The sequence below is a fragment of the Perissodus microlepis genome, chromosome 12, assembly GCF_051167445.1.
Source record: "Perissodus microlepis isolate ML-2025 ecotype Zambia chromosome 12, ASM5116744v1, whole genome shotgun sequence".
Classification (NCBI taxonomy): Eukaryota; Metazoa; Chordata; class Actinopteri; order Cichliformes; family Cichlidae; genus Perissodus; species Perissodus microlepis.
In genome coordinates this window covers 29,203,935-29,230,281 of record NC_140472.1, presented here as the reverse complement: position 1 = coordinate 29,230,281, position 26,347 = coordinate 29,203,935, and the positions used below count along the sequence as shown (strand labels likewise).

General features: G+C 40.0%; 1 protein-coding gene across 1 annotated transcript in view; it reads right to left on the bottom strand.

The window, feature by feature from the left end:
* Nucleotides 1-18,205, bottom strand: part of col27a1b (collagen, type XXVII, alpha 1b) — a 65,323-nt gene extending 47,118 nt beyond the window's left edge. Inside the window, exons 1-5 of the mRNA XM_084945936.1 lie at nucleotides 17,655-18,205; nucleotides 15,801-15,865; nucleotides 8,853-10,153; nucleotides 5,549-5,602; nucleotides 1,376-1,429 (exon numbers count right to left, since the gene is read on the bottom strand). Coding sequence (XP_084802062.1) covers nucleotides 1,376-1,429; nucleotides 5,549-5,602; nucleotides 8,853-10,153; nucleotides 15,801-15,865; nucleotides 17,655-17,707 — 1,527 coding nt within the window. The 5' untranslated portion in view covers nucleotides 17,708-18,205. The remainder of the gene's footprint in view (nucleotides 1-1,375; nucleotides 1,430-5,548; nucleotides 5,603-8,852; nucleotides 10,154-15,800; nucleotides 15,866-17,654) is intronic.
* Nucleotides 18,206-26,347: the final 8,142 nt, after the last annotated feature.

Below are 26,347 nucleotides of genomic sequence, written 5' to 3'. Positions count from 1 at the left end.
TATACAAACACTGTCTTTTCACTCTCCTTGAACTAGATTATTTGATTAATCTAGATTAATCTTAAGGGTTTAAAGATGTGGAATTAGTTAATAACTTCTGCAAGCTCAAGACCTTAATAAGCACTTTTACCTTCTGCTGATTTATCCATTTTCTATTCCTTCCTTTTCATTTTTTAAGCCTAATAGTCAGGTACTTAGAGTAGCGAGTAAGTGAAAATATTTTTGCTTCAATTGATCATAATTACATCTAAATATACAAACAAACAAAAAAACAGCATAGCGTGCTTTCATTTGACTGGCTCAGTTTTTCTAAGTGCAGCGAATGGGGCCAAATCAGACAGTCTGCTGTTTGACAGTTATGTGCAAATGAGTCAAAATGAGCCAGCTCAGGTTTTCTGTTCCAGATAACACATATTTACAAAATAAGACCTAACAAAAATATAATAGGATTTTTTTTCTCACAGTTATAGCAGGCCAAACCAAGATATTAGTTTTGGAAAACGCTGTAATTGAATGCATTCAAATGGATTAGGTACAGACGTGAAGTATGGGCAATTTCCGTTTTATTCCAACAAAGTCAAACAAGGAGATCCTTTTATGATAGCAGCCTGACATATTGTGGAGCTAAGCAACCCTCTTTGCTGACAATTGAAATCAGCTGAAGACCAGGCTGCTGTCAAGTACATGCAAATGATTGAGACAGAGAAACTTAAAACTGCTGTTCTCTTTTGAAGGGAAACAAATGGCTTTTCAAAGTGGTAGAAGGAGCCAACAGGATTTGACCTCAGACATGCAAACTAAGTAAAATCCCAAACAAGCATTGGATGACTAGGAAAAAAAGAAATATCCTCAGTTAGAATATGGAGAATGAAGGAAATGTTTTATGCATCATAAAAAGTTTTGCCATTCATTTCATTTCAGTTTAATTATACTATCCTGCCTGACTGCAAGTACTTGTATCCCTGAGGGGTTCACGTTACAGTTTTGCCGAAGGATAATTATACTTTATTCAGCGCTAGCAAGGCCAACTGATGGTCACACCAAATACTCAAAAACACTCAAGTTTCTCATCCGACTAATATAGCACGGTACACTTCAATAGCTGTAAATATCATTTTTTGTAAAACCTTCTATCTCAGTCCAATATTGTTTATTAGCTATTAATAATGTAATTGTTGGTGCCAAAAGTGTAGCTTGTATAAAAATGAAACAACAGTGCCAACGTTCAATGTGGTGGATGGAAACATGACACCCAGAGCAGAGGAATTAAATAAAAAAGTCTTACTCTTTTAATGTTTTTTTATTAGATAGACTAACATGAATAATCTTCTAGAATAAGTCATGGTAGTCACTACTATTTAAAATGTAGATGTACCTTCATTCCAGGCAGTCCAGGACAACCAGGATTTCCATGGGGGCCAGGAGGACCCTAAAAAACAGAGATTCGTGTGATGAAAGATGACACAGAGGAAATGTAGTCATTAAAGAAGCAGCAAAAGAAAGAAGTCCTACATGTGTGCTATTCACAGATGTGCAGTTCACAATTTCAATGTGTTGTGAGACACGAGGTCCTCTCTGCTTGAGTATGGGTGCCCTGTGCCTGCTTGTCCAGATATGGATGTGATTTTCCTCACCTTTACACTTTTCCGCTGTTTTCTGCAGTCCCACATCATATTGCGTGGTAACTTTGTGCCACAAACTATGTAGTTTAGTATTAAGACCTATCTCTGCCAAATATTTGATCAAATGCGCCATCTCCTACAAAGCAGGGGATGGTAAAGGAAAAAAGAACGAGGATACAAGTTTTATTTTTCAAGTTGAAAAAATTCAAGCAGTCTGCAAAAAGAGAATGTTTGGAAAATTAAAGCCACGACTTCCTGAGGCTTTCAAGTGAAGAGTCTTCGGTTCATCTGCACCACACCTTGTGCGGTGGGGATGAAATGCTGAGCATTGGAAAATCTTCTCCAGCAAAGTTGAAAGCAATGAAACATGTTGAAAAGGCCCTGAACAGGAAGCTACTGTAACTTCAACCAGTTCTTTGAGTTGTAAAGAGTTTCCATGAGTTGTGAAGAGACACATTTCCCCCCCCCCCCAAGCTGGAGGTAAAAGCGAGGGATTGAATTACTCTGAGTAAAATAGACAGGGGCCAAAAGGTGTAAGTGTACGGTTGGGTGATCCAGCCAGTTTCTGTCTCTGTTATTTATCGTGCTGTTTTATCACACTGTGGAGAGTCCACAGCCTGGACAGTTCCCCTCAAACTGGCCAGACCTCTCCCCAAGCAGACGCTTGCTGCTGGACATATGGAGACACTTAACAGAAGCTCATCTACAGATTTCCTCCTCCTCTTCTAGTCAGACCATTCTGCCTTTCAGCTCAATATTAAAACGTATGGAAGTCATTAGCTTCAGATAGGAAGCAAGGACGAAAGAGAAACTGAGAAAAAGACAGGTCAGGATAGTGTATTACAAATTACATTCTCACAGTACATAAGGTAAGGAGGCCTAATAATGATGACAAGCTGTTTAGGTGATATCCCAGCAGGGAAAAGAATAATAAGTAGAATGCATACATTTGTCAAAGTGCCTTCACATTATTAATTATTAAAATGAGCCCTGACAAGTGGTCATTTAGAGACCACCAGCACATAACCGCAAGATAATGAATACTAATAAGATATAGAAGCACACAAACACACCTGAGGTCTGCAGATGAAGGGTACCTATGTGCCAGCGCTGTGACCAGGTTTATGATGTGGGGCAAGGTTTTTACAGGAGTGGCGTGTGGAGTGCTGCAGTTTTATAGGCCATTAACCCAGAATAGACCTGCTAACGCCTTCTCTGGAGCACAGGGACGGAATTACTAGCTTTTATATGATGCTTATGCAATATAATGTACATTAAAAGATCTTAGCTTATTAATTTTATTGAGTTATGAGCTCGGGTCCTAACTGAGCACTAATTGTTTCCCCAAGATCAGTGGCACGGTCATCAGTACAGCTGGTGTTGTGCAATGACTAATCTGGCCCCAACAACTTAATTTGCAATCATCAAACAGGGTTCTTGTTTCACATAGAAAACAATGGTGACCGACTGAGCCTGTCTGTGTGGAGTTGACATGTCTGTGGTTAGGACTGAATTCTCTTGATGTGACACTGGCATATGGTCAGTGTTTCTGTTGATGTTCTGGATCATTTCATTGGTGATCAACAAACTGTTCAGAATGTCAGTGTCTCTTAACTTGAATGTGTGGAAAAATAGCAAATGTAATCTAGCTCTTAGTCATGGCTACATACGGTGCATGTGCCCTGCATAATCAGTTCCATTGCTGACCCTGCAATTTGTGTCAGAATGTATCAACCATTCTTCAGGCAATTGTCCAAATATTCTCAGTTTCACAATAACCCAGCATTGCATACTGATTATACGCTGGCAGGTCAGTTTGTTTGCACAAAGCCCTCTTTGATCTTCTCTCAAGCCTCACATTCAGTGCCAGGTGATCTTCGGCACCCTGCTAGGTTTACGGCTGTGTCAAGGAACATGGATGTTTTCACGTGTCAAGAGGTGCTTTAAGGTGGTAGCAGCGGTGAGACTGTCTGCTCGGTCAGACATGGCACCTCGATGTCAGAGAGGTAAAGCCTTAATAGTGCAGCGATATTCCAAACGTTGTAAAGTTTATGATGGGAAAAAGAACTACACTTTCCCGGAAATGCTACACTGTTCACATATTTTCTGCAATAGCAGAGCAGGTTCTTTAATATTGTGTCTCCCTGGAACATTTGGTTTATATCTGACCAGAAAGAAGGTGAAATTTGATCTGCAAAAGATTGGATTGCTCTTTGAACTTGAGAAAATGCTCTTACACACTCTCTATTTCCCCACGCCTTTTAATTTCCCATAGGTGACCAGTATTTTATACAGCCAACTGAATCTGCAGTTGCTTACATTCTGCCTTTTCCAAATATCTCTTGCATGAAAGATATAACTCTTGAATTAGTGATGAAAATGTTTCAGACAGAAAATTCTTGAAAAATGGACTAACTGTGGCAACTGTATGATAATTCTGTAAATTTAGCCGTACACAGTGTAGAGACTCATTAGTTTAAATTGGATTCTGCTGTGGTGAGTTTGAATTCAACCAAAACAAAGTCACTAGGCTTGCCAGTCACACTTGGCCTTGTTTCCACACTGAGTCATTCGTTTTCCTACTAAACATTGTTATTTTAAGTTTAAACTTTTTTGACAAATGGGCACAAAATGGGGCCAAAAAAAAGCAACTATGTTTTGAATTACATGGAAGTGAACACCAAATATAAAATACAGCAAACGTCAGTTTTAATCCAAATGTTTATAACGGATTTACTAGATCAGAGTCCACTTGTTAGCTTTCTGCAGGTCATGCGTGTAGCCGTTTGGTATTCCCTGTCTAATCATGTAAACCAGCGCGGTTCATGGAAACGTTGAAAAACCTGAACTGCACCCTCGCAATCTGAGTCAGCGTGGCCTATAGTTGGGTCTCGAGAGCTTGATGATGAATGAGCTCTATAGAGGGTACGGAGTACAACTGGAGAGAGCTACTGAGCTCCAGACAGGGTCTTAAATGCCTTTAATAAGATGGGGACAAAGCCCTCTTTCTTCCTTGTTTAAAGAGATTGGGTTCCACAACCCACCCCTGAGGCCCAACTGCAGGGTGCAGTCTCATAGGCTCCAGTAGGTAGCTGATATGCAAAGTCTTTAGATGCACAAGTGCTCTGCAGGTACACTTTAGTGGCAGGTCAACAAAAAGAGCAACTAAGACCAGTATCACACCACTGAAAATGTTTCCTCTTTCATTCTATCCATGGGTGGTGAAGAAGTAGTTCACAGGTCAGAAACTACACAAACACCCAACAATGACAATGTCTTTGAGAGAAATTATAACAATAAACCTTCCCTTAGGACAAACCATGCCCCGGTGTTCTTTCACTTTTTAAATTTCTTCTGAAAACATGAGCTTAAAATAACATCTGCACCTTCTCTATTTGATTCCATCAGTTCTCGAGCTACACTGAGTCTAGAAATTAAAGACATGGCACCAGAGGACTTATACTCATTGGAATACAATAGAACTATTCACTGACATTTACTTAGGACCCATGCCTAATTTAAGTACTGTTAATGTGCTGCAACCTTCATTTTTCTCAGCATCTATTAAATATCTACATAATGTGATCCATTATATTTTAACCCACATATGTGTAGGTTGTGTTTGCTTGCTCTAAAGCTTTGCAAATGGACCTTGAAAACATAAGGTCAGCAAGATCAAACCCAGAGCCAAAGCGAACTAACAAGTGACTGAAAAATCTTCTGTGATCCACTGAGCGCTTGATCAAAACACTCAAAAGGTCATCCACATCGGTGAACAGCTAGTGGTGTTATCACCCTATCATTAGAGCATTATAGAGATTTGAGCGTGAAAGGAACTGTAGAAGAGCCCAGAAGGGGAAGAAAGAAGAATTGTGGGTATTTGTGGTTAAACTTGTCACTGCTTGGATTGACTGGGAAATGCTCACCCGTGGGCCCCTCTTGCCCGGCTTTCCTGGCAACCCTGGAAGTCCTGGAAGACCCTAAAAGCAAAATATAGAAGTTGTCAGTGTCCGAGTGAAATACAGAGGAGGAAATAGAAGCTGCTGCCTTTTTTGTGTTATTTTAAGAGAGTCTTGAATACTCTTGAATAATAAAAGACAGCAAGTTTGGAGTTTTCAAAGTAAAGAAAAACCTTTAAAAGCCACTCAAGCTCAAGAGTCAATTAGTAAAAACATGTTGAGTTTTTTTGTCCCTTGGTGAAGTTAGCTATAAGTTGCAAAGCACTCGGGCACTGAGACGCTGGCAGGCATGAGGATATCTTGTTAGAAACTAATGTCGCACTCTCCCTCTGCAGCCAATGTTATTTCAGCCCAAAACCACTAAAGTGCATACACTGTAACTCTGAGTCATTGCACTGGTTGGGAGGTCGGTGCTGGTTCCAGTCACAGCCGATCACATTAATTATAAGCATCAGCTGGCTTTGAAACAATTTCATACATGGATTAGCAAAGCCCTGAAAGGTCAAACTTAATGAGGGGTCAATCTGAGGAACCTGAGTTTGCTTGAAATGTTAGGATTGTTACTTATTTTCCCATTGTTCAAGCAGTTTAAAGTGGAAAATAAATAATAGACCTAAAACAGCCCGAGGCAGTCCTGCTGAAATTGGGCTACTGTAATAATGTCAGATGTATGGAGCACTTTGGTCTGTCTCAGCCAAGACCACAAGCTATAATTATACTATTTCAGCCTCCGTACACTCTGGAAATCCAAATGTCTTTCAACAACTTTTAGATTCTTTTGATTGCAACCATCAGGCTGTCCACACATGATAAGTAGACTCAGCTGTAGTCGCTGCTAGGGTCAGTGCCAAGGCAGTACTGGAGCTCATGTTTTCAGAGAAGTCATTAGATTGAAACATGACTAAAATTTTAGTTGTATGCCTCCACCAACCAGTCAAACTGCAGTTTGCAGAAAGGGAGGAATTTGATAAAGTATCACATTAATTCAATCTGTCAAAAAGCTGATTGGTGTAGAAAGGTAAGCAGCAAATATGACAGTAAGCAGTGCTTCAAGTATAATATCACCGCAAAGAAGCAAAAAATCCTAAAACATGGATGCTTTACGCTCAGGCAGCACAGAAGGGCCAAACAGTCACCACCAATTTGACCTTCTGAGAACAAAATGACATCATGTAACATTTGTCACCATTAGTGTATGTATCTTAAAAGTGGTGTCAGCATTCTCCAAAAACCACATGATAATTTGTTTAAAAACCCCCAAAACAAAACAAACAATACCAAACAATAATAAACTATCCAAATGTCTCCAACCTCCTCCTAAACATCCATCTTAGCTCATGGCTAGCTATTGAATCGTTATTTACAACATCAGACAAATATTATGACCCATTCACTCACGTTCCCTAATCGCTATCATATGTTCCTCGATTAAGCGAAATCATTTATCTCTTACACTTGGAGCAGCGCATGTCATTAACTCCCCCGGCCACCCTCGCATTCTGTGCCACTCGAGAGAGAGACTGCTGCTGGCAGTGTAGAATTTTTTTTCCCCTCACAATCAATTAATCATTTGACAATTGAATATCCAATCTAATTTATATTCTGTTATATAATTAGAATATTAATTGATAGCCATTCTTAATGTGCTCCCAGGGTGACAGATACTGCCATTCCATCAGATAGTGCTGTCATACCAGAGTGAAACCCTTGCCATCAGTGCGCTGATGAGGCAATAGCAGACTTCAAGAGTTATACTACTGTTATATTTTAGAGAGACAAAGTCTACATATTTAGGTCGGAGGAGTGTAGATGACAAGTTTTCCAGCCAGGAGATCCGACTCTGTTATCAATCCAGGGCTTTGTTTTCATTAGCTGATTAATTTCGTTTGCACTTGATTTTTTTATTTTTCTTACAATCACTGGTTTGGTTAGGCATCAAGAACTTTTCGTTAGATCGATGGATGGATGTCTTTACCTGAGAATATTACACGATGAAATAAATTATGATATTATTGTATACATCGGTGTTGAAATAATTTCATACAGGGTAACATGAGCCCAGAGTTTGCTGTGAAAAAAAGATCACTTACCTAACTGAAACACTGAACTTTACAATGACATCGGTATTCTCTGTATTGTCTGTTTTTTCTGCAATATATGGATATTTATCTGATTCATGTGAACAAACAATATGTATCTCAATGCTCCAAAAGCTTCAAGATCCAAATAGACTCTGGTTCTTCAAAATTAAAACCTTCTTTTATCATCTAATCATCACTTCAGATTAGATTTATACTTTATATTTGAGCCTATCATAACCACATTTTCAAAACAAAGTTCGTGAAACTCTTGTAAGCAGCCCACTTACGTCAGCTGTATCCCAGCAGAGTGGCATCAGAATTTAAAAATAATAATAAATGGCACATAAGATAAGTTAAATTGGACTATAAGCCAAACTCAGCAACTTGTTCAGACAACATAACTAGTAAGAAACACAACAATACAAATCCCTGGGAAAGTAACCTTTTCCACAAGACGAAATGCTTCTCATTTTGTATTTATTATTGCCCTGTATGCAAGTGTAACATTTATATCATATTATAAGGCCTTCAAATATTTAGTCCCAATAGGTAACTGGGCACAAGTGCTTTATCCCTTTTTACCTTTGACCCTGCTTTAAAAGTATTCGTTCTCTGAGCAGTCCCACTCCCTCCCAAAGGAATCTAACACCTCACTGCCGGCCCTTCCACCAAGACAAACACTGCCTGGCAAACGCCGACTGTGAACCTGACTGTTTTCACCATAGCTTTGAAAATAAAAATGAGGTTTGAAAATTATTAGCACTGCTTGCAAGAGATTTATCAAAGTCATGAAATAAAACGATTTAGTGGATTTTTAAAAACTCCCCATCATTAACACAACCAGCACTTCTACAATCAGAACAGTACACGCTGGGTGACTGCCTGATTCACAAAACCACACAATAAAGAGCAGCATCAGTTTTTACATCAGAGCAGGTCTGGAGATCACAGAGTGAACCAGCAAAAAAGCCATTATTGAAGCAACAACCTGTTGAACGTATGTGTCACTGTGGTTCAACAAAGGGTTAAAAGACTAAGCTAAAATATAACAATACAAAGATAAAAAATAATGCTTGAATTCAAACACAGCAACACCAGAAATGTACTCATCTAACCGTTTTACAGTTATTTCAACATTCACGGATTTCAGCAAAATGTTTGTGTTGTTTGTTTAGAGCTGACACACTTACCGGCGGTCCTGGTTCGCCCTTTAGTCCAGGTGATCCAGCGAGTGCAGAGAATTGGGTCGGTTCCAGGTCAAATGTTTGAAAGCCATCTGTTGCAGCTGGAGTGACTGGAGTGAGCGAGGTGGGCTTGACATCCAGCACGCTGGTCACCTTTGGCTCGGGTTTCTTTGGAGCTACTGTGGTTAGCTGCTTTTTATTAGAAAAGTAGGCGTTTGAAGGAGACCCCTGCGTGGAAGCAGCTGTACTTTGGAGAGCCGGCTTCATCTCTGATGATCTGGTAAAAACAGGTAAGTGTATACTTTTTCCAGAAGGTTGTGGTGAGTTGGTATCTGCCTGCTTTGTGTTTTTTATGGCGTGTGAGGTTGGTTTGGGGTTCGGTGGAGTCATGTTGATCCCAGGAGATGTTGTAACAGACTGAGTTGGAACTCTAGATGGACTTTCAAGCCCTGGGTGAACTGTTGGAGAAACAGACACAGCACCAGGTTCTGGAGTACTCATTGCCATATACACAGACATCACGGAGTCGGTTGAAGGAAGAACTGTAGTCCTCATGTTTTCCTCAGTGAAGGCCAAATTAGGTGTCCGAGCCTTTTTGGATATCTCCGTCAAAGAGAGAGGAGTTGTGTGAGTGACAGTAACGTTTGGGTCTGTGGAAAATAGAGGTAGCAGTGGTGGAAATACAGGCCGATAAGTGTCAGCTTCTCTGCATTGTTTCTTAATGTAATCACAATAGTTATGAGCTGCCTCGGCTGAGGGATAAATGTCAAACTGACAGATGGCACCTTCAAATGGCACCGAGCTGTGGTCCATTTTGCCCAGCAGGAAGGAGCCCTCTGGATCCAGGGTCTCCTGTTTTTTAGAATGCAAATCTGCATGTATGCTTTTCTTACCACAAGATGTGTGTAAGAACACTTGTTGGCCTCGAATATCCAAAGCCAGACTGTGCCACTGGCCATTGTAGACATCGTAGTCAAAACTTACAGAGCTCTGCTGTCCTACGTGTACAAGGATCTTCCCTGGTACAAACTGCACTCCGAGCTGAACTTTTCTTTTCTTTGACAGAGCTGAGAAAAGAAAAGCGTTGTTGATGCGATGAACAGATAGGCTAAGGATAAGGGAGAGATTGGAGGGGTTGTAAGAAGAGGGTATAACAGTGCGCAGAGGTGCCTGGATGCGTGCCCTCTCAGTGAGGATAACGCCTGACTTGAAGGGGATGATGCCATGATGGATGGATTGAGAGCTTGAAGATGGGGAGCTGCCAGTCCTTCGCCCAGTAAGTCCAAGCTGCTGCAAGACATCTACATCTTTAAGGAAACAAGAAAGAAACATTAGCGGACAGCTAATTCTGTGTGCAATTAATAAGCTAATTAAATTTACACAAGAATCTGATTATTAACATCCTACTCAAATGCAATCTGTATTCAAGTAAAAACAAAAGTGCAGTAATATAAATGATCATCTATTAAGATGTGAATTCCCATCATGGCATCATAAGTTTAAAGTCCAACTAATGGAAAAACCTGAGGCAAAGACAATTTTAAAAGACTGCATAAAATTTCCAATATATGGTCACACTTCCATATTTGCTTTTGGGGATTGCTGGAAATTGTGTGATCGTTACATCAGGCTTAATTGGAACAATTTCAGGGTAAGGAGGCTGAACGAGTCCCTGGAAAGGAAAGTGGTGGGTTTTTAAGAGGTGCATTAGAAACGGAAATGCTATCTCGCTTTATCTGGAAATGTCTGCTGATTAAAGATGATCGCTCTGACAGGGGCCCAAGCTCATGAAAACACACTGCTGTATTTTCTGCGGGTTTTAATTGCTACTTGCTTCTCAAGGGAGGAAAATGTGGGTAACAGTGATCCATTACAGCACTGTGTATTCTGTATATTGCACCTAATTGGATCCACACCTTTGTGCTAAAGTTTAATTAAATCCACATTTCATTGTAGCAAGAGACGGGTGCTTTTTTTCTAAAGAACTCTTTGCGATAAACGTACACTCTTGGGAAAGTGTCCCATTTCTCTTGTGACCAGGAGGCAGAGCTACCAACCTTCCGATTACTAGATGACCTCATCTACTGATCGGAAGGTTGGTGGTTCAATCGATGGCTGCTCCTGTCTGCATCCCAAATATCCCTGGGCAAGAAACTAACGCCAATGTATTGGAGTGTTAGAAGACTGTGTTAGATGTGTGAATGATGCAACCAGTACAAAGCGCTTTGAGTGCTCAAGTAGAAAAGCGCTACATAAAAACCAGTCCATTTACCACCTATTAGAATAGAATATAGAGTCAGAAACATTCTTTCAATGAACCAATAGCATTATAACCTATATTTAACCAAAATTTAAATAGAGAAAAAGCTGAAATATTATACATTTAGTAACACTGCTTGTCCCAAACCACAAACCGAGACCCATTAAAGCAACAGCATCAAGGTTGTGTCAGTTATTTATTCTTTTAACTTCGATGTTGCATTTACAAAAAATAACATTTACTCATCTTTAGAAGTCAAACATCAAGCACAGCATTACTTCGGGCAGTCAGGTCAAGATGTTAAAGTCAGCTCACAATCTCAGCACATCAACGGGTCTCTTATCATTAGTTCTTCCTCCCCACTATCATCAAGTGCTTGTTTATATGATCAGACCATAATACTGCAGGATCTTTATGATATAAACCAGCGTGTGATGAACAAAACTGAGTAGATTTGGATCTCAATACCCACATTATAGCTCAGCTCACACCATTCTACACATTAAACTGGCAAATCTCAGCTACACTATTTAAACTATGTCAATCCCAACTTATCTGTTTCATGCCAGGCCTGACTTCATGGATTAGCCTTTTCTTTTGACTATAAATATAATGGACTGAACTCTTCAAATCAAAACGGACTGACTTCACATTATATTATTTTCTATTATTAGCCTTAAATTTAGGTAATCAGTGATTCTAAATATAGTTTTTTTTTTCTGTTTAAATTAGTAGGGTTGAAAAATCTCAAACCAATCAGCACACGCAAAATATATATTATGTATTAATCTTCTCTGTACGTTTCCCCATCTTCTTAGACTAAAAGCTCACATAGAAATTTTAAATACCCATTCTTTTTCACTTAGCAAATATAAATCGCTAAGTGATAAATTCTGGCTCAGCAGAAGAAAAACAAGTATAGACACGAGTCCCGCTAGGAGGCGGGAAATCCATCTCAGTATGTGCAGGCAGCGGGAGGTCAGCTCGACTGAAAAATTCACACATGGAAAAGACACATCAAACAGTAAGTGAAACAAGAACAAAAGCCTTCTTCAGTCAAATTTCTTATATAGAACTGATTTGAATTGTTAATATGGTATGAGGAAAGCAAAATTGTTCTTTCATTGTGTGATGTACTTTCAGGGCTTACACTGCATATTTAAATCTAAGCGGGTAGGCGGGCTGCCTCTGGCTTTTTGTGGCCTCCTGATGAGCTGAAAAAAATAATAACTGAGAACTGAGTCTGACACATCCTGGAGACACGCATAGTTAAAGTACAAGTGTATCAGACAACAAAAACTTTTCACAGACAGCAGGGGAAGATTAATACGTTTCCACTATTAGTATGCTGCTAATGTAGACTCTGTATTTTCTGCAACAGCTTGACAGCAAAAATATTCTAGCAGAGACAAAAAATGTCTATTTTATAGACACCATCAAGAAAAGCAACAACACTGAATAACAAATCATGTCTCTTTACATTTATGTGATGTGATCAAAACGTTCTGGGAACAGGTACGTAAAAATCCTTTCATTATTTCAATTTAGACAATCTCCAGCTCAAGGTCATCTTCTCTGCCGTCACCAGATGGTTTTCACCACGACTGCTATTTTTAGATCATTCTCAGGAAGTGGTGCTCTGACCACTTATACTGTGTGCTGTACATTTTCACCAAAGACCTAAAACCTGCATTGAGAGGCAACATCAACTTCTGTTTAAACCTTACCTAAATTTCACATGACTATCGTTTGTGATGAGATCTGGGTCTCCAGCTACGAGCAGTTTTTCCATTGAGGAGTCCACAGTTTCCAAGCCCAGAGGTAGCGTGTCATATGTGAAATGTTCTGCATTTTTCTCAACATTTTTCAGTTTACGCACAGAAAATTAATTCCTCGGGGTGAGAGTGTCAACAGGGAGTGCTACAGTAACATCCTGAGGCATCCGAGGGAGCGTTTATAGGAAACCGTCTTAATTGTGACACATGCCAGTGTAGCATCTGGCGCCTGCTCAGAGCACTTTGAAAACGGAGGAGTTTTTTCATGACATAAACAATCTTTGCTCAAGTCCTCAACCACTCAACAGATTTCCCTTCATGGATCTTTGTCCATTTTCTAAAAATAACAGTCAGGCTAGTGGTTTGCCATTTCGACACACTGGAGGAGATCCATTGGGGGTTGGAGCCTATCCCAGCTGTCATCGCGTGACAGACAGGGTACACTGCACAGGCTGCACGGAAATAGACAACCATTCACATTCATACTTATAGCCAGTTTAGAATTTGTAATTACCTAACCCACACATGTCTTTGGACAGTGGGAAGAGGCTTGAATACCTGAAGAACCCATGCAAGCTTTGAAAACATTTGAAAACAAGGCTCTTTCTGGCTGGTGGCTAAACACAGCAGTCACTAAAAACTGTCCATGTGTGCAAGAGAAGATGTCTTTTGATGTGAGAATTGCCAAATACAAATATGGTAAGACAGTTCTCAGAACGTTTTGGTCAAAACTTGTAGGATGACTACAAAAAAACCAAAAACCATAGCCTGTTTTTGAAGAACCAGAACGTCAGTGACGTAGTAGCTCAACATGCTTACAATCCATCACAGTTCACAGGTCATTGTTCAGAAATTGACGCATGTGACCACGACCACAACCTTGGGTATAGTTTTGGTGAATACGTGCAAGACGATTTGTGGAAGTCTCACTAAAATCTGATGCTTAGTAAGAGAAAAAGTGATCCTTGCAAAAATGGTAAAGTATCCTTAAAGACAAATATGTCTATTGCCATACAGTACTGTAAGAGGACTAATTTGTGCGTGAATGGTCAGATGGGCATGGATGCCTCGTTACGCATGAGGTCAACAATCCTTTTGGTCATATGAGCTAAAAATTAATGTGTTTTAAGAACTTCAAGTACAAGAAGGGTTTTGCTTTCACTAAATTTCTCATCTGAGAGAAGCTTGTTGGCCTTTGATGAGGCACAATAATCCATCTACTGGGCAGTGTATATTACTAGTGGTTTAGCTGGCCATGGCTAAACTTTTACTATTCCATATTAAAAACTGTGGGAGGTTCTGCACCCAGAATGTATGCTTTTTTATTTACTATCATGATTATTATTGAAAACAGTCTTAGGCTTCTTTCCTAACTGACTTCATAACAGAAGTACATGTAGTTGCTCAGTCAGTTTCACTAAGGTTTGCTGGTTCAGTGTCTGGCACTGACAGATTGGCTGTCATCTAGAAGATGGTTGGTATTACATCAACACATACATAATGAACTCCCATATCTACTCTGGGATTACTGCACTCTGGCTGACCTCAATCGGGAACACTTCTGAAAAAAACACACAGGCTGCTGATATATGTGTAACTGTAGGAACTAAACTTCAAGGCCTGTGCACACTGACAGTGAAGATTTCTTCTGGTGTTTGATGTCAAAATGTAGAAAACAATGCAGACTAAAAGCTGTAGAATAACAAAATCTGGACTGTGAAGTACAGGCAACAACATCCAAACATGCATAGACATTTCATATCTGCAGGACTGCTCCATGTGATCTATTTGCAAATGATCCAAACAATCTGCCGGGTTGTGTACCAGCAAAACTATTTTTCTATTTTAGCCTTTTGCAAGCACAAAATTGTGCCTTGTTAGGATCTGACAGTGTGCAAATTAACACATCCGTACATATAAAATACTAGGTCTCTAGACACTCAGTCATCACAGGAGGAAAATATCATCTGATGCATGCAGAGTTTCAGATAAAACTGCCAGAAACTGCTATCAGGGAACACAGTGGCTTACGTTATCAAATGACATCGAGAAACTGGGAAGAGTGCCGATTGAATAAAAATCTGTCGGATTTTTGATTGACAGCAGACTCAGACAACAAGCTGATAATGGCCTCTCAGATGTGTAACAGCAAGCTAACTGCAGCAGACATCAATGCACAGCTGAGTGTGAGTCACAATATGAAAGTGCGAAAGTACTTCAAGCAGACAAGACTTTGCAAAGTGTGGCTGATAGGTCAGGTAACACTTTAATTAAGTTATCAAAGAGAGGGTATGAGGTTTGCTGAGCTTTAGAGGCTTAGAAACAAAAAAATGAACTCCTGCAGAATGAGAGAGGTCCACAGGTTCATCTTTTTTCCAACAAAATAAATGTCTGAACCACATCTGAATGCACATTATTAGAATACCTGTTTTTGTGTGCGACATTTGAGTTAGCAGTTCAGTTTTCGCTGTAACAGAGACGTTAGCAATGAAACCAAACCACTTTAAAATTGGTTTGGTAAATTCAGCAAGTTATAAGTATTGAAACCTCCTGCTGCTATGAACATATATTAGAAGATGTGGCTGTCCCACATTCAACCACAACTTAATATGGTTTCCAGCGAAGAGTAAACACAATGAATCAGTCTGTGTATTTGGCAGACTGCACTGCTCATAAAGGTAAAGCTGAGCAGGATTTATGCAATTCACAAATAAACAGTGGTAAACTGACAAACGTTTGCATAATAACAAGTCCATGTTAGGGCCACATACTTACCCAGCCTTCTACAGCTCATTAGTTCATTTCAATTTTCTTTTTCTCAGTGGTTTTAAGGCATATTTGTGACACCACATGCTCAGAAATACATTGAATGAAAATGTATAACAGACATTTACCCACCTTTGCTTTAAAGTTTCTTACCTTGTGCTTGTGTTAGCCTTAGAGAGCAGGTACAACAGAGTAAAGTCCAAAGAATCAGAACTCTCCTAAATACAAAGCCAAAAGGAAACATGTCAGATGTCAGAGGTTTGTGTAATTTTTGTGCTTTACAATTAACTCAGCTTTCAGGTGCACTTCAATCACATTTCATAAAAAAACTTATAAATTCCTTAAAAACGTCATCTGAGCCCTTAATGTATCTCTTTCGCATTCTTGCTTAGTCCAATTTAATGCAAAATGTTATGTGAAATAATTTGCAGGATACATCACCAGTTTAAGTAAGCAAAGTGACATACTAAGTTAGCTGGAAAGCCATCTAGCACAGTCATGTTAGGTGCTGCTGCAGCATCAGCAGCAGCAGCCCTTGCTTTTTCAAACAGTCTAACATCTGCTTCAAGAGAGCAAGCTCTGGCTTATCTTGCTGTCTGACCAGATAAGCTACTGCCCAGCAGAGGCAGGTAAGTGCTCCCATAAGGCCACCTCTGACAATCTTTAAAAAAGATGCACCACATCACCTTAAAACCCGCAATGCCAAGCGAAAGATAGACAAATGCTTTGGGGGAAAAAAGTGTTTCACATGTCAGTGTTTTATCGTTAACATCTGACTTTTATCTGAGGCAAACTGCAGCCTAGCCGAGCACTTTTGGACTGTGGGTTTTAAAAGGGGTTTCACCTAAACCCAGCAGTGAGAAAAAGCTGCTTTTCTCAGCCTACACAGGGACGTGTAATCATTCAACTGGATTTAGATCAATTCTGTTTTCACAGACCAACAGTGCCACTTAATATCCAACATCAAGCAGCACACGGCAAATTTTACACCATTGATTTTTCTGTGACATTTATATGTCAAGACAAGTGATAAAAGAGATGCTGATTACTCATATGGAGCTGCTCTAAAGGTGCTGAATTATCTCAAATGGGTGTGAATTTCAGCTGTCTCTATGATAATATCAGGTTTTCACGCGTCACATCATTTGGGCTTTAAATGCAGCAGATGAATCTGGGTGAATGTGGTCCAAGTGCTGCTTGAAGTGGCACACACTTAGTGACAAGTGCTATAATTAAAGCATTTTCAGGAATTCTTACATTTGTGGTTCTTCTCCAAAGAGCCACAAAACCACTGGTCAGCCACTGGCACAATGAATGCTGGTTTGAGCTTCAGAAAGTCCTTCCACCTTCACTGTAATCTCGCTAAACTGACAGCAGCAGCAGCAGAAACTGTATGTGCCACTTGTGACCAAGCCTCCTGTATGTCCTGCAGATTTTATGTGATGCAACATCTGGACTTTTATAGGACATCGCCTCCCATTGTGTCAGCCAGGCCAACCAGCTGAGTAAGATGCACAGCAGGGAGGAGAGAAAAGGAGGAGGAGGAAGAGGAGGAGTGTCTCCTCCTCTCATACATTTCCCTTAAATCAGTACCAGATCGTTTGGCAGCTCATTCAGATACAAGCTGCAAAGGCAGAACTTGTAGAACAGCACAGCAGACTACACTGGCTTTCACTGAACTGATGTTAAGAGCAGAGAAAATAGTTTCCACATGCTTATCTCTGCAAGCCATTAAGTACACCACCTGTTCTGCACGATTTCTCAAACAAATACCTCTAAACGCTCAAGTCATTTGTCTTAGTAACCCAAGAAATGCTGTCACAAGTTTTTTTTTTTCAAATAATACTGTAAAACATACTGCTTGTATCAGTGCTGCTAGACATCAATATCTTTCTCGAAAGGACATGGATTCGGGGGAACCCGAAAAAAAAAAAGAAATCCCTCTTTAATTCAGAAAAGTGAGAAAGAAAAGTGCTCATTTATGCACTTCTGAATATGTCGACTCACCCCCCGACTCCAGTGGTTTTGAGTTTGGAGTACGGGGCATTATCCGGCTCCATAGCGGTTACTTCATTCTTTCTTGGGAGTTTTTTCTACAGTCCAGAGGAGGCAGATAAAGTTTTTCCATCCCAGGTGTTCCTTGAAGAGTCGCGCGTAGAGTAAAAAAGTGCAAGACAGCAAAAATAAAACAGTGAAACGATGCGGGATTAACCAGCAGTGAAAAAGCTTCTTGTTGCCATTGTCTTGCCTCTAATTCTTTGAGTCTCCTTCCAGAAGATAACAGCAATGTGATTTTTTAAGGAAAAGAAAAGACGCTCCACAGAGCTTCACCTGTGCGCTTCCGATATTTCTTTCCGTTAAAGTCTCGTCCAGCTTTCCCGGGGAATCAATGCAGGACAAGATGTAGAAGCCCAGCGGTGTGTGTATGTGTGTGTCGACTTCACAAAATGAAAGTTTATTGTGGACTGAGGGAAATCTTGAGAAGCGGGAGAGGGGGGACAACACCTCCCTCTGTCGCCCTCAGCTGACATCCAAGGGAAGCAAATCTGGAGCTACACGCGGTTTTCAGGCGCTCCTTCAGCAAAAGGTGTGTCATTTCAGAAAGCAGGAGCCTGTCAGTGTGCACGTGTGTCTGTGTACTGCCGATCAAATCACTGAAAACCGTGTAGTTTTCGTGATGTGCTAGAAACAATCACATCTGCAGCATCTGCTGGGCCACAGCAACCATTTTAGAAACAGATGGTCAGCCCTCTGTAGAAATATGGTGACCAGACATAAAAACAAAGCTCTAAAACAGATCCTGCTTGTTAGTTTTGTCTTTGATCAGTTAAGGGTAATTGATGATTGAGATGTTTCCACTTATGACGTGGATAATGGTGCTCACTGTCATATCTTGCTGGAGTTAAAGGAGCATTGTAAATGTTAATAATAAAGGTTAATTAATTCTGATCTAAGCACTGTTTTACTTAGCGAAAAGATTCTGTGGGTTTATTACCAGAAAGATTTGATTAGTAAAGGTTTTTTTTTTAGCACCTGGAAGCTCCAGTTATACACACCATGCTCCTACAACATCAGTTTGCCACAAATCTGCTAAGAGTACAGGGATATAAAGCAACTAACAACCTGGAGTATTTTTGTTTAGAAATCTAACTAATCACATAGCATCCACAACAAGTCAGCTGCATGCTAAAGGTGGTGGATGTGCATTCAGCCTTCCAGAACTTGATCTACTTCTAAACTGTTTTGCAGTTTTGGCGTAGCGACCTCACCGCTTCACTACTTCATGGCAACTGTGGGGCTGAGAAATGAAGTCCAAGCAGAAGTTCAACTACTGCACTTCCTCTTGTGGTTAAGGCTGGCTCAGCAATCTCCACAGATTCTCATGTTAAAATGTCCAACTTTATAGCAGAATGGTCTCTATAGGTAGTTTCTACCAGATGTGCAGGGTGTGGCCATGTTATAAGTGTGCCAACACAGGCACACAGGTTTTGATCTCACAAATGACAATGCTTGCTATGAGTGAATTTCAGTTTTTTTTATTAGTCTGTTACTGTTAGCCTACTAAATAGCAGACATCTGTGCAACTTACTAGTCGTGCTTTCAAGCATTTAGTGATAACCCAGAACTCTACCATGTTGGCTAAATGTGGTCAGTTTTTGCTTCAAAAATGCCAACATGACAACAGGTCCTCCAGCTACTTTGTAGTTATTAATTTGCCAAATTCCAGCAAAAGCAATACTGATGAACTGCAAAAACTACTAAAACTGCTCTGCATCTTTCTGTGTGTGCGTCCTCAGTTGTTCTGCACTTCTGCTGATATTGAAAGTATACCTCTGATCATTTATGTCAGCAAATAATATTATTGGCCAAACCTGCATGTCACAAAAACCTGAAACTGTTGCAATTTACACATTTTTAGAGTCAGAAACCCCCAGGAATTTGAATTTGGGTTTTTTCCATCTACATAATCAGTTGAGGTGAAGCAAAACCACATGAAAGTACTTTTGTGGACTCACCCCCCAATCCACTTGCGCTCTACGAAAATATTTAACTTCTTGTGAAACGTGTGACTGAACTTTTTCAGAGTAATCTGTCTGACATTTGAAAATTTGCAGTGTAAACACTCCTGCTGTTTGTGCTTCGCAACTACTCTGTCTGTGTCAAGTTCCATCAAACTCCAACCAAACCCCAGCAAAAGCGAGGAACACATTTCCGCTTTGACAAACGAACAATTAATTTAATCAAGTGACATTTAAACCATTAATCCAGCTTTTTGTGACAGCCCCCTTTCACCCCCTGCCTCTTCACTGTTTACTTCCGTTCTCACCATTATAACAGGGTTGCAGGGCTGCACTGATTCCAACTTGTGCATATATGTGTGTATGTGCATGCGTACTGTCGTGTGCTGCGAAATTCCTCTGCCAAATAAAGTCCTCATTGACCCGCCTTCAACAAACACGCTATGACAGTGTCCAGGGGAGACCCAACAGAGCACCAATTCAGCCGTCTGCAACTGGATCTCTTCTCCTCGCACAGAGTCCCCACACAGTTCGTCCTCTCATGACCAGGAAGGAAGGGAGCTCACCACCTTGAAAGAGCACTTCCCATGTACCTGTCTCAGCATCGCCGGATGTGAGCTTTTGTTACCACACGTTTTAGTTTACAGACAAGGAGAGCTATGTCCTGTGGAAGAGCCTAGGGGAAGATCTTCAATCTGGAGTGTAAAGTTTCATGGGGTTTGTAATGATTATTGCAGCAGCCTATGCAAGTGATTCTCAAATTGTTGCCCAGGAACTGCCAAGGGGTTCTTAGATGCATGCCTGTTCATCTTCTTGCCAAGAGTTAAATGAGAAGAAGAAGAAGCAGATGGTTACTTTTTAGCTCAGCTTAGCATTAAAATATAAACCAGGTAACATGTCTATTTAAGTGCAACAGATCTGCCAGTTTGCTGTTTTTGCAATTCAGCTTTTGTGTAAGAGAATAAAGCGTTTTACAGAACGAGCTTCAGAGCTTTATTTTATCTTTAGACAAACTGTATATGAAAGATGGACGTAATTTATAGGTCTTTTTTCTCACTTCGACTGTCTCAGTGCTTTTTATACAGGCATCATTTAGAGCTCGCTTCACAGCCCTGCTGCCCGGATTTTAACTGGCACCAAGAAGTATGAGCACATTACTGCAGTACTGGCAAACTGACACTGGCTGCCTGTTAAGTTCCATATTGATTTCAAAATTTTGCTAATCACTGTTAAAACATTAAATGACTTTGCTCCAGAGTACATCAAGGACTTATTAACACCCCTGCATGCCTGGGTGTTTACTGTCATCAGTGACTTTTTATTCCGAGTTCTCGGCTAATAACAAACAAAGGTTAGCAGGCTTTTGCGATCATGGTTATGTTGTGGTCTTATGATATGTGTTATTTTTTATCCATCTTTATTTTTATTTTATTTTTGATTTTGTTCAGTTTTTACATTTTCACCTACCTTTTGTGAATTTTCCTTTTCTTTTTTTTTCAGAGATCCTGCCTATTGATAGGCCTAAAATTGGTTTTCAGTATCTAAGTTAAGATAATTGCCAGCAATAGTTTCATATTGCTGTCAGGGCACGAGCCTCTCCACAAATTTAAAAGAAAGCTAATTATTTTCATTAGTAATTCCCTAAATTAATTGTCCTAAATTGTAAGGTATTTCCTAGCAAAACCTTTTATTTTACTTTCATATTATCAACAATTAAAACTAATGGCGTATTTATTTTCCATCCTCGCTGCACTCAGACCCAAACCTATTTATGCTTCCTGAAAAAAATAATTATATATTTAAATCATTTACACTCTAAATTATTTTCTAGATCAGCTGGGCCCTTTAGGTTTTAGCCAGGGCCCATTTGTCCAATAAAATACACATTTTTTTGTGTAAGGGAGTGTTCTTCAGTAATAGCTTTCCTATGTAACACAGGCAGTAAAATGTTATGTGTTGTAGATATTTGAAGTCTTTCCAGATATGGTTCCTTTGGGCACATAAAGGTTTGTGGTCTGATGTATGTTGGTGGTCTTTGACATGAAGAAGTTTGAGAGCTCTTTTCAGTTTGGCCTCTGGGATTTAAATTCCTGCTTTTCTACCTGACAGCAGTTTCAGAAGAGTCGTCTTCCAATCCAAGCAAATACTTTCCTGCATCCTCGCAGTTCAGGCCAAAAGCTTGTTTTAGTGGAAAGCATGAATTAGCTTTGATGGAAAAGCTGCAAGATTTTCTATGAGTATTTTAATAGTATATTCTCTTCTTCACAGGACCCAAGTGAGAAGTTCTGTGTGTGTGTGGAAAATTGGTGGATTTTCCTGCAGACAGTGTCGTTGTAACTAGCATTGCAATTAGCATAGAAGGCAAATTTGTTCAACTGAGTGCTAATTAGTTATAAGCAACAGTTCAGTTTGCACAGTTTAAGATTTATGGTGATATATTCAATTCAATTTGGATTCAATTTGAGTAAAAACGTAAACGGGATATTTTTGGGTATTCTGTTCTATTTTTATAACAAACCTTAAAATATGAGCTTAACACATGGCACATCTTTTCATGTCATGCTCTAGAGATGGAAACTCTTGTCTGATAAACACAGACTCTTTTGTTTTACTCTCATGTCTTGGGGAAATGGGGCCAGCCGAATGCAGCAGACTCTGCTCAGCCACAGCTGGATCCAATAAGAGCATGCCCTGGTGTTCTGTTTACCCATTCCATATATTACAACAGGAAATTTGGGGAGGAAAAGAGTGATATAATAGTATCAAATACTACTATATTCATTTCATTTCCCTACTAACAATTCTGCTTTTTCCCCTCAACTACAAAAAGAATGATAACATCTGAAAGCACAGTTTTGATGTTCAGCCCAGAAATACTTTGTACTTTGTTCTACTTTAACAATAGCATATTATGTTAGTTCTAGGCTATACTCTGTTTTCTGTGCGCATGTAAAGACTACTGCACACCAAATCTACCTAGCTGTACCTGAACCTAAACTTTACAGTTTAGTCTCACGGCTCTCGCCTTAAATATTCCTACAGAAGGCAGCTGTGGGAATATTAACTTTACAGACTGGTAAAGTTAAGAACTAGCTTTCAACAGTGTGGATCATTTTGTAGTGACGTTTTTTTCTCAGACATTTGTGGAAACAAAGTGAGACAGAATATTGGACTGAAATTTGTCAATGGTGACCGAAAAGGGAAAATAAAGTTAATAATATTGCTCCACTGAGTTGTTTCAGTTTGTTAATATTTAACATTTTCAAGCATAATGGCAGTTTTCTCAGTTTTCCTTTTAATGTTATTGTGTGTATCACACAAACAGTTATTGAATGCAGGTTTAAAAAAAATACACATTATTTGCGGCATGCATACATACATATAAACTTTTTCCCCCTCTACACTCCGGCATAATACAATGCACCAGTCATCTGGTTCATCCTGATATGCTGCACCAGTTCATGTATCGGCCATCTTTGCTACTTTTTAGAATATATTATAAGTGAGTGCACTGAACGCAATAATGCAGTGATAGGGTAACTCAAGATTTTAACCCTCTTTAACAGCATAATAATAATAATTTGAAGTTGTGCTAGAACACAAAGACTGAATCTGTCTGAAGGCCACATTAGATGTGGTAATTATTGCCAATTCCTTACCCCGTGGAGCTGCAGAAAGACAGACGCTGCTGCCAAGTCAGAGGCATTGTTGTGGTGACATTTGAGTGGGGGATCAAACCGCTGATGAATAATCCATATTGAAAAGCTGCTCTTTCTGCCAAATGTCAAACAGCAGCAGGAGCAATTGTTCAAGGAGCGGACTCTAAAACTCTTCATTCAGCATCCTCATAATACTGTGTCACACAGTGTACTAGTAAAGGTGGCGATGCAGCATGTGCAGAACAAACGGTGGTTTAATAACTGAGGTTTCAAGGGATTTCCTCACTCACTAGGTTGCTCATTTTCTAAACCAGTCCTGTCATAATATGCCACACACTATGTTTGAATGTCAGTAGAAGTACTAACAGTTTACTTTCCTGCGGCTTTGTATTCATCGTCATCACAGCTCGTCTGTGAATTGCTCTTCCGTCATGGATTGCACCCTGTGATGATCTCTGATCTCTGCAGCTCTACAGAACATGTCACAAATCCAGAAACCCTCATTTTTATCTTGTGCTTTGAATGTGCAGCAAGAATGAGCCAACATCAGCTTCCTGCTCCCCTTCTGTTTACTGCAACAGATGAAAAGAGAGCAGAGTATTCTGTAAAGACGAGGGCTTAGCTGATTTGTTTTGCATTGTCATAAATTGGCAAACTGACTCTTTATAATTAGCCTGCCGCAAAGCCAAGCAATGTTTCAGGGCTTGCAGCCTGTCTCCAGTCCCCATAAAGAAATATTTGAAATTAACAAAAAGCAGCTTCCATCTGGTTGAGATTCACAACTTGGACTGTGTAGCTGAAACAAATTGTTGTATCCCTGTGGTCAGCATAGATCTGGCATATAGAACAGATGCTCAACCACCCCCAGGCTTCCATAAAAACACACAACACCAACATACACCTCTGCGCATCCATTCCCTCATGTCATACACTGACTCACACTGTTATGGTGGAATAGATGCAGGTGGATTCAGTCTCCCCCAGCATGCTTTGGCGCTGGAAATAATACAATATGGTATTTTAGCTTTTTAAAAGATTGAAAAATACATGAAGAATCACATCGAAATGGGGCAGGTGCAGGACCTAACACAAACAGGCAACAAAAGAAGAACATCAGTGTCTTGCACAGTGCTGGGTTCTGGTTTTCCATATATACTGCATGACAAAGAATGTAAAGATCTGACCTGCCCTATTCTTCACAGTAATTCACACTGCAGATATGGAATAGTTTGGAATGTGATTTTTGCCTTCTCCTTGCACAAGTTGCTTTCTCTGCCAACTGCCAACAAGCTCAGCCTGTTGATTAAAGATTAGGAGGTTTCACTCTTCTTTTCATATCCTGGATTTTCATTCATTCAAATCTTAACACTTGCCATCTCTGTGACCATGTCACAAGCGAGTGTAAGAATTAACTTGAAGTTTGAATCCACCTGTGCGTATCCGTGGGACAAAATTACAAAGACATCAAAAGTTAATGGCTCTGGAAACAGACACTGACCATTTATACACTGTAAGTGGAAATAAATTGCATCACCCTGCCCTAAAGAATGTCTGAATCACTGAACTTCCCATGAGGATAGGTAACTATTGTTCACTTCATTTGTTTTGTTTTTGCCCTAAGTCAGAGACAAGAAACTCGATTCTGAAGACTTTCCATTATCCAATTCCCCACAGCACAGTCTCGCTTATTTGAAACCTTACTCCTGTGTAACAGTGTATCAGCAGCACCTACGTATGCTACTTTCAGCTGTGTAAGAGTGATTCTTTGTTTTTCAAGGATTTAGGTAGTTCATCTATTAGCAGTATCTGCAAATGTGACGAATGATGTGTTTGATTTGATTATACCTTGACTTTAAAACAACAGTGGACATCACAGCACTTCCAAGACCTTATGTGACTGTACAGCAGCAAGTGATACTGCTCAGTAATCTACAAAGGCCTGAAAGGGGGAACTGTTTCTTTAGCCAACCTGTAAATTCCTAACAGATTGAGCTTCTGGTTGAAGGCCTTGTTTTTGGAAAAGCAGCTGAAAGAAGCTTGTAACACTGCAGGATTTCTTTCAGGCTAAATACATTAGCAGATGGACAATGGGGTCAGTGATCCGAGGTTTACTTGTAACAGAGAAGCACAAAGTCCTTATCGAAGGAGTCTGCGAATTACAGTGTGACTCGTGTTTGCCAGCTTATGCTTAGCCAAGCGTTATGGTGTACCACTTTGTTCTGTATTGAATCTACTGCAAACGTGGCTGTTAATATCTTAGAATATCAGCAGTCAAAACTAAAAAGAAACACGGGCTTATTTTAGTTGTGATAACATCCCTCTGCAGGACTAAGAATTGACCTGACAAATCATGACACCCCAATTTAGACATCTTTATTCTAAATGTACAAACACCACAAACAGAAGCTTATTCAGTGTGGTGCAGCAACGCCGGATAACGTCTGCAGATGTAATCTTCAGGAACACCAGTCTCATTTATCTGTCATCCGCTTGGGGATTCGAGGAGCGCCTTTATCGGGGTTCCGCAGAAAGGAATTCGCAGAGACTGCAGATGAAATATGGACGGGTTGTTTTCAACAGAATCACTACTGGCAGCCTTGAGAGGAGGAGATAATTACCACTTTGACAAGCTTTGATCACAGGTACAGTTATTCTCAGAATGTCTATGTTGATAGAACAATGAGATGACGGCCCTGAAATCCAGATGAGTGTGGCCTAGTTTTGCTTCTTAGATTATGAATAGAAGTACTGTCTAACGCATGAAGATGCAAGAACTAACAAAATAGGGGTAGTTGATGTGGCATAGTTGACTGTCCATAACTCTTTTGATTTGTAGAAGTGGAGAAGAGCTACTGCAATGCTCTGGGGGAAAATGTTGTGGGTAAGTCATCCACTTGTAAATACTGTGGGTGGAATGAATCACTGTGGTTTCTTTTTTGTCAGAAGGCAGCAAATTATTCAATAGAATGACAGATGGATCAACGAGCCTGGAGTCTTGCTGGAGTCGATTTTAGCGAAGTAG